The sequence below is a fragment of the Oncorhynchus clarkii genome, chromosome 9, assembly GCF_045791955.1.
Source record: "Oncorhynchus clarkii lewisi isolate Uvic-CL-2024 chromosome 9, UVic_Ocla_1.0, whole genome shotgun sequence".
Taxonomy (NCBI): domain Eukaryota; kingdom Metazoa; phylum Chordata; class Actinopteri; order Salmoniformes; family Salmonidae; genus Oncorhynchus; species Oncorhynchus clarkii.
This window is the reverse complement of record NC_092155.1, coordinates 6,519,094-6,527,817: the sequence shown is the minus strand read 5'-3', so window position 1 is coordinate 6,527,817 and position 8,724 is coordinate 6,519,094. Positions and strand designations below refer to the sequence as shown.

The following is an 8,724-nucleotide window of genomic DNA, read 5'->3' as shown; positions in this document are numbered from 1 at the left end:
GGTTAGGTTTTTGGGGTAAGGTTAGGGTTAGGTTTTTGGGGTAAGGTTAGGGTTAGGTTTTTGGGGTAAGGTTAGGGTTAGGTTTTTGGGGTAAGTTTAGGGTTAGGTTTTTGGGGTAGGGTTAGTTTTAGGGTTAGGTTTTTGGGGTAAGGTTAGGGTGAGAGTATGCATTAGGGGTTAGGGTTCCGTTTAGTATCAGGGGAAAAATAGGATTTTTTAATTGGACTGAATTGTGTGTCCCCACAAGGTTAGCTGTACAAAACTGTGTGTGTGTGTGTGTGTGTGTGTGTGTGTGTCTGTGTGTCAGGATCTCCATTAGGAAAAGGTGTCCCCTGGACCACGTGACTCTGAAGATTTTAATGTACAGGCCATTAGAGAAATTAACCTGGAGCCATATGCATTGGGACGTCCAACCACGGAGCTCGGAACGACAGAAATACGATCATGCTAATTCATCTCAACAGAACAAGCAACTCCTGTAATAAAGCAGCCAAGAAAACAACATTTCCCAAAATGCAATTCACTGGAAAAACACTATTCCAAACTGATAGCGATTCCATATTATTATTCAAATTAACGTTTTGTTACATTGTGCATATGAAAATGATAGCTGGTACGCAGATCGGTAGAAATTGTAGGATAAATTGTAAGTCCCCCCCCCCTCCCCCACCAAAAAAACGTTAAAACTCACTCGCTTGCCAGTGAATTCTTCCTAAAAAATAATTGCCTCTCCGTTTCCATGGTCGCATTATGACTCTTGAAGGCAAGGTAAGAAACGCCTCATAATATGTATTAATAATAATATGTATTAATAATAATATGTATTGATAATTCATATGTATTAAAACATTCAGGTTTCAAGTAAATGAAGTGTGTATTCAAAATGCATAATGTTCTCCAGCTCACGTTGTAAAGTGGTGATGTGCTGATAGCCATGAGTGAGGACTAAAGAACATCGAACTAAATTAAATTAATAAACTCAATTATACAAATTAAGAAACACGGACAAATGTATACTTATTTTCCGCCATAATTTGCAAATCATTTCATTAAAAATCCTACAATGTGATTTTCTTGAATTTTTTTTCTTCTCATTTTGTCTGTCATAGTTGAACGGTACCTATGATGAAAATTACAGGCCTCTCTCATCTTTTTAAGTGGGAGAACTTGCACAATTGGTGGCTGACTAAATACTTTTTTGCCCCACTGTAAAGGGTTGTTGACCTCCTCTCTCTCTCTCTCTCTCTCTCTCTCTCTCTCTCCCTAGAGACCAGCCATATAAAAGGTTATTGACCTCCTCTCTCTCTCTAGAGACCAGTCATATAAAGGGTTATTGACCTCCTCTCTCTCTCTCCCTAGAGACCAGCCATATAAAGGGTTAATGACCTCTCTCTTTCTCCCTAAATACCAGCCATATAAAGGGTCATTGACCTCTCTCTCTCTCTCTCTCTCTCTCCCTACAGACCAGCCATATAAAAGTTTATTGACCTCCTCTCCCTCTCTCTCCCTAGAGACCAGCCATATAAAGGGTTATTGACCTCCTCTCTCTCTCTCTCTCTCTCTCTCTCTCTCTCTCTCTCTCTCTCTCTCTCTCTCTCTCTCTCTCTCTCTCTCTCTCTCTCTCTCTCTCTCTCTCTCTCTCTCCCTAGAGACCAGCCATTTAAAGGGTTATTGACCCCCCCTCTCTCTCTCTCTCTCTCCCTCCCTCCCTAGAGACCAGCCATATAAAGGGTTATTGACCTCCTCTCCCTCTCTCTCTCTAGAGACCAGCCATATAAAGGGTTATTGACCTCCCCCCTCTCTCTCTCTCTCTCTCTCCCTCCCTTCCTAGAGACCAGCCATATAAAGGGTTATTGACCTCCTCTCTCTCTCTCTCTCTCTCTCTCTCTCTCTCTCCCTAGAGACCAGCCATATAAAGGGTCATTTACCTCCTTTCTCTCTCCCTAGAGACCAGCCATATAAAGGGTTATTGAACTCCTCTCTCTCTCTCTCTCCCTCCCTAGAGACCAGCCATGTAAAAGGTTATTGACCTCCTCTCTCTCTCTCTCTCTCTCTCTCTCTCTCTCTAGAGAACAGCCATATAAAGGGTTATTGACCTCCCCTCTCTCTCTCTCTCTCTCTCTCTAGAGACCAGTCATATAAAGGGTTATTGACCTCCTCTCTCTCTCTCTCTAGAGACCAGCCATATAAAGGGTTATTGACCTCCTTTCTCTCTCTCTCTCCCTCCCTAGAGACCAGCCATATAAAGGGTTATTGACCTCCTCTCTCTCTCTCTCTAGAGACCAGTCATATAAAGGGTTATTGACCTCCTCTCTCTCTCTCTCTCTCTCTCTCTCTCTCTAGAGACCAGCCATATAAAGGGTTATTGACCTCCTCTCTCTCTCTCTCTAGAGACCAGTCATATAAAGGGTTATTGACCTCCTCTCTCTCTCTCTCTAGAGACCAGCCATATAAAGGGTTATTGACCTCCTCTCTCTCTCTCCCTAGAGACCAGCTATATGGGGATGATTATGGGCGTCAGGTGCTATTAGGTTTTTAAACGAGACAGAATCAAAAAGACTCCGATCGATCACTGTTGATCCAATACTCCTCAATCAATATTCCTCAATGTCTGATCATGTGATCAGACATGACACTTATTGACTGATCACGTTGATTGATGACTGCCATAAAACCATTGACCTGTAGCCTTGGTGCAATTGTGTTTGAGGGTAGAGACAACAGCACAAAGACAACCTATTGGAGAGAAACAGGTAGGGGTGTGTGTGTGTGTGTGTGTGTGTGTGTGTGTGTGTGTGTGTGTGTGTGTGTGTGTGTGTGTGTGTGTGTAACATGCTCTGGTCATTCACTGTGTTATTGATGCTTGACAGTTGATTTGTAGAATTGGACGGTTAAAATATATTTCTTTCTGTTTCACACTTCAAGTTATTGTGACATGTTTCATTCATTCATTCTCTTTTCTAAATTGTATCCCTCGATCTCTCCTCCTTTTTCTCTCTCCTTCCGTCTCCCCTTCACTTGTCTTTTAAACAGAAAGAGCAGTTTCTTTTGCAAATTAAAGAAAAGCTTTGTAGCGGTAGTAAAATAGTTAATTATTACTAGTAAGAGTTAATTTTGAGGAAGTTCCTTGGGCCACAGTCCCATAGAATCCCATGAAGTCTCGTTATACCACAGAGTCTCAGAGTATATCCTCAAAACGCCAGCAACGTCCCATACGTCCAACAGCTCAATACAATATCCATATGGCACAAAGACTTGTTGTAGACACAATGGCGCCGGGAGACTTGCAGAAGGGACGAGCGTTCTCGGTAGCCATGGAAACTGTCTTTACGTTCCTCTTGCCCCCCCCCCACACACACACAACAGGGGGAGAGCAACAGTCTGTGTATGTATAACATCACAAGTGACATCCTCGGTAAGATATGTGGGGGTGGTTTTAGGTCTATGACATCAAACATGCGACATCACTCATGACATCACTCATGACATCACTCATGTCCCCTCATGGCTTTGCGTTTGCTAGGAAGGTACCGGCTGTTAGTTAAACCAATGGAAAACAACTATCTACAACCTTCTACAGTTGTGTAGTGACAGAGTCTTCGATGCCACCGGAGTTCTCTATGACATCACAAGGCCCCACCCACCCCTCTCCCAAAACCCGGCCCCCTCCTCCTCCTCCTCCCTCGAAGATGCTCTCGCTGGAGTCCAGGAGGTGGGAGCTCGAGTCGGCCATATTGGAAGCACAGTGTAGGGATTGGCAGGGACAGGGAGGTGGGAGGGGCAAGGTTAGCAGAGAGTCCCTCCCATTGGCTCGTCCAGAGGAAGCAGGAGGGGCTCCGACCGGGTTAGTATGTCCGACCTGGTTCAGGTGCATCTCGCTGTGGGTCACATGACCCACCGAACCAAGGTCATATGACCCGCGACCTCTCAGGGGGCGGAGCAAGCCGTCAGATATGGTGTAGGAAGGTGGAGATTGGCCGAGGGAGAGGGGAAGGGGCGGAGCTTTGCGTGAGAACAGTAAGCCGAGGCGTTTAAAGGAGTCTGTTGTCTTATTGGACGTCGCCGACGACAACTGCTGGAGACGACTTCGAGTGCGAGCGAAGGATAAGGAGACGGAGGTGGAGGAAGAAGGGAAGATAAAAGAAGAGGACGGAATGGCTTCTCTCCTCACCCCGTTGCTCTTTGGTTTACCCTCTTCCTCATCTTCTTCCTCCTCCCAACCCTCCTTCCCTTCCTCCTCCCCCCATCCTTCCTGCTCCTCTTCCTCCCTCTTCATGGATACCACTTCCATTCCTGAAATACTCCGGACCAGAGCGGAGACGCCATATTTAGGCTTCTTCTTCTTCTCCATGCTTCCTGTCGGGGTCAGAAATGTCACGCCCTTTGACCTCTTGGCTCCACTCCCCTCCTGTGACGCTAGGGAGGGGTCAAGGTCAGGGTCAGGCCCTCCTTCGTCGCTGGTTCCTCCCTCATTTCTAAGTGTGGTTTCACTGCTGGAAGAGAAGTGGCATCTGGGGGGCCGGCGGTTACCAAGGAGATCTAACACCTCATAACGGAAACTGGAGATGTCCTGCTTTAACTCCTGCAGTGAAGGAGGAGAGGAGGGAGGAGGAGAGGAGGGAGGAGGGAGGAGGGAGGAGGGAGGAGGAGAGGAGGGAGGAGGGAGGAGGAGAGGAGGGAGGAGGAGAGGAGGGAGGAGGGAGGAGGAGAGGAGGGAGAGAGAAGAGAGAGAGAGTTATCTGAAGTTTGTGAATAAGAGAAGAAGAGAGGGACATGTTAGGGAGAGATGAGAGGAGAGAAGGAGAGTGACAGGTTAGGGAGAGATGGAGAGATAGGTTAGGGAGAGATGAGAGGAAAGGGACAGGTGTGGGAGAGAGGAGAGGAGAGAAGGAGAGGGACAGGTTAGAGAGAGATGAGAGGAGAGGAGAGTGACAGGTTAGGGAGAGAGGAGAGGAGAGAAGGAGAGGGACAGGTTAGGGAGAGATGAGAGGAGAGGGACAGGTTAGGGAGAGAGGAGAGGAGAGAAGGAGAGGGACAGGTTAGGGAGAGAGGAGAGGAGAGAAGGAGAGGGACAGGTTAGGGAGAGATGAGAGGAGAGAAGGAGAGGGACAGGTTAGGGAGAGATGAGAGGAGAGAAGGAGAGGGACAGGTTAGGGAGAGAGGAGAGGAGAGAAGGAGAGGGACAGGTTAGGGAGAGAGGAGAGGAGAGGAGAGAGGGACAGGTTAGGGAGAGAGGAGAGGAGAGAAGGAGAGGGACAGGTTAGGAAGAGAGGAGAGAAGAGGAGAGAGGTACAGGTTAGGGAGAGAGGAGAGGAGAGAGGGACAGGTGTGGGAGAGATGAGATGAGAGGAGAGGGACAGGTTAGGGAGAGAAGAGAGGAGAGAGGGACAGGTGTGGGAGAGATGAGAGGAGAGAAGGAGAGGGACAGGTTAGGGAGAGAGGAGAGGAGAGAAGGAGAGGGACAGGTGTGGGAGAGATGAGATGAGAGGAGAGGGACAGGTTAGGGAGAGATGAGATGAGAGGAGAGGTACAGGTTAGGGAGAGATGAGAGGAGAGAGGGACAGGTGTGGGAGAGATGAGATGAGAGGAGAGGGACAGGTTAGGGAGAGATGAGAGGAGAGAGGGACAGGTGTGGGAGAGATGAGATGAGAGGAAAGGGACAGGTTAGGGAGAGATGAGAGGAGAGAGGGACAGGTGTGGGAGAGAGGAGAGGAGAGAAGGAGAGGGACAGGTTAGGGAGAGAGGAGAGAAGGGGGGAAGAAGAGCTGCTAAAAGCCATGCTGGAGGAACGTTAGAATCTGTAGGAAAGACACTGGACGTTTGGAGAATGGATAGAAAACACACACACCTTAAAGTTCTCCTCGGTCAATCCCTCGTCCGTCTTGGCGCTGCGTATCATGGCCGCCACGTACCTCTTCACCAGGCTACGGATCACTTCCTGTTAACAATGACATCACTTCCTGTTAACCACATCACAGTTGCCAGGGAGACCCTGCCACTTTTTCAGACGAATACTTTATTGATCCATACAGACTGAAGCGTCTTCTGATTTTACCCGCCAACAAACCTTTCTGATTGGATACGTCTGGACTACACTTGTTGGTACACCATAGATTCTCAGAGATTAACCATTTCCACAGGACAATAAGCTTTTGGATGTGTGTGGAAAGAGTGCAACATCTAGTTGGTCAGTCAGTCAGTCAGTCAATCAGTTAATCAGTCAGTCAGTCAGTCAGGTAATCAGTCAGTCAATCAGTCAGTCAGTTAATCAGTCAGTCAATCAGTCAGTCAGGTAATCAGTCAGTCAATCAGTCAGTCAATCAGTCAGTCAGTCAATCAGTTAGTCAATCAGCTAGTCAATCAGTTAGTCATTCAGTCAGTTAATCAGTCAATCAGTCAGTCAATCTGTCAGTCAATCAGTTAGTCAGTCAGTTAGTCAGTTACTCAGCCAGAGAGTTGGTAGAAAATACTGTGTGTGTGTGTGTGTGTGTGTGTGTGTGTGTGTGTGTGTGTGTGTGTGTGTGTGTGTGTGTGTGTGTGTGTGTGTGTGTGTGTGTGTGTGTGTGTGTGTGTGTGTGTGTGTGTGTGCTGGCAGAGAGTATGAGTGTGTGAAAGAGAGCGAGAGAGAGGAAGATAGAGAGACAGAGAGAGCGAGAGAGAGAGATGTGTACTGTTCATTTTTGATTGTTTGACTTGAATTGAGAGAGGGAGGGAGAGAGGGGGAGAGCAGGAGTGAAAAAGAGATAGAGAGACATTGAGAGAGAGAGAAAGACAGAGATAGATACAGAGATAGAGATAGATATAGAGAGACATTAGAGATAGATACTGAGATAGATATAGAGATAGATAAAGAGATAGATAAAAAGAGATAGATAAAAGATAGATATAGAGATAAAAAGAGATATATAGAGATATAGATATGTGTTTAAAGGCACAGTCAACTTAGTGTATGTAAACTTCTGACCCACTGGAATTGTGATACAGTGAATTATAAGTGAAATAATCTGTCTGTAAACAATTGTTGGAAAAATGAATTGTGTCATGCACAAAGTAGATGTCCTAAACGACTTGCCAAAACTATAGTTTGTTAACAAGACATTTGTGGAGTGTTTGAAAAATTAGTTTTAATTAATGACTCCAACCTAAGTGTTTGTAAACTTCCGACTTAAACTGTACATATATATAGAGAGAGATAGATAGAGATGCAGAGAGATATAGAGCGAGATATAGAGATAAATATAGATATAGAGATAAATATAGATATAGAGATAGATATATAGAGAGAGATATAGAGATAAATATAGATATAGAGATAAATATAGATATAGAGATAAATATAGATATAGAGATAAATATATAGAGAGAGATATATAGAGATAAATATAGATATAGAGATAAATATAGATATAGAGATAAATATATAGAGAGAGATATATAGAGATAAATATAGATATAGAGATAAATATAGATATAGAGATAGATATATAGAGATAAATATAGATATAGAGATAAATATAGATATAGAGATAGATATATAGAGAGAGATATAGAGATAAATATAGATATAGAGATAGATATATAGAGAGAGATATAGAGATGAAGAGAGATATAAATATATAGATTGAGATATATATATATATAAAGCCCCTTGAATTGAATTGAATATAGAGATACATATAGAGACAGATATAGAGAGACATATAGAGATAGATATATAGATAGATAGAGGTAGATATATAGATATATAGAGAGGCATTATAGATAGATATAGATAGATATATAGATACAGTATATAGAGAGACATTATAGATAGATATATAGATAGATATAGGTAGATATATAGAGAGACATTATAGATAGATATAGATTGATATAGATAGATAGATAGATAGATAGATAGATAGATATATAGAGTGTCACGTCCTGGTCTTAGTATTTTGTGTTTTCTTTATTATTTTGGTCAGGCCAGGGTGTGACATGGGTTTTGTATGTGGTGTATTTAGTCTTGGGGTTTTTCGTACGTATTGGGATTGTGGCTTAGTGGGGTTTTCTAGGTAAGTCTATGGCTGTCTGGAGTGGTTCTCAATCAGAGGCAGGTGTTTATCGTTGTCTCTGATTGGGGACCCTATTTAGGCAGCCATATTCTTTGAGTGTTTGGTGGGTGATTGTTCCTGTCTCTGTGTTCGTTTGCACCAGACAGGCTGTATAGGTTTTCACGTTACGTTTTTGTATTGTTCGTTTTTTCCATCATCATTAAATATGTATCAAGACGCAAGACCACGCTGCATTTTGGTCCGACTCTCATTCACTGCAAGAAAACAGTTAAATAGAGAGACATTATAGATAGATATATAGAGAGACATTATAGATAGATATAGATTGAGATAGATATATAGAGAGACATTATAGATAGATAGATATATAGAGAGACATTATAGATAGATAGATATATAGAGAGACATTATAGATAGATAGAGGTAGATATATAGAGAGACATTATAGATAGATAGATATATAGAGAGACATTATAGATAGATATAGATAGTACCTGATAATGTTGATTCTGTATCAGGCTGTCTGCATGACGCTCCTGGAAGGAAAATATATTAAGTTAAAGCACATTATGTACCACACACACACACACACACACACACACACACACACACCTCACACCTCACACACCGCCCACTCATAGTATGCAGTATCAGATGGATTCTCAGTGTT

The 8,724-nt window shown here is 43.6% G+C and overlaps 1 protein-coding gene across 1 annotated transcript in view; it reads right to left on the bottom strand.

Moving 5' to 3' along the window:
* Positions 1 to 3,574: 3,574 nt before the first annotated feature.
* The window catches only part of LOC139417023 (short transient receptor potential channel 5-like), an 84,490-nt gene continuing 79,340 nt past the window's right edge, over positions 3,575 to 8,724 (bottom strand). Inside the window, exons 15-17 of the mRNA XM_071166257.1 lie at positions 8,549 to 8,590; positions 5,849 to 5,938; positions 3,575 to 4,582 (exon numbers count right to left, since the gene is read on the bottom strand). Of these exons, the coding sequence (XP_071022358.1) occupies positions 3,575 to 4,582; positions 5,849 to 5,938; positions 8,549 to 8,590 (1,140 nt within the window). The remainder of the gene's footprint in view (positions 4,583 to 5,848; positions 5,939 to 8,548; positions 8,591 to 8,724) is intronic.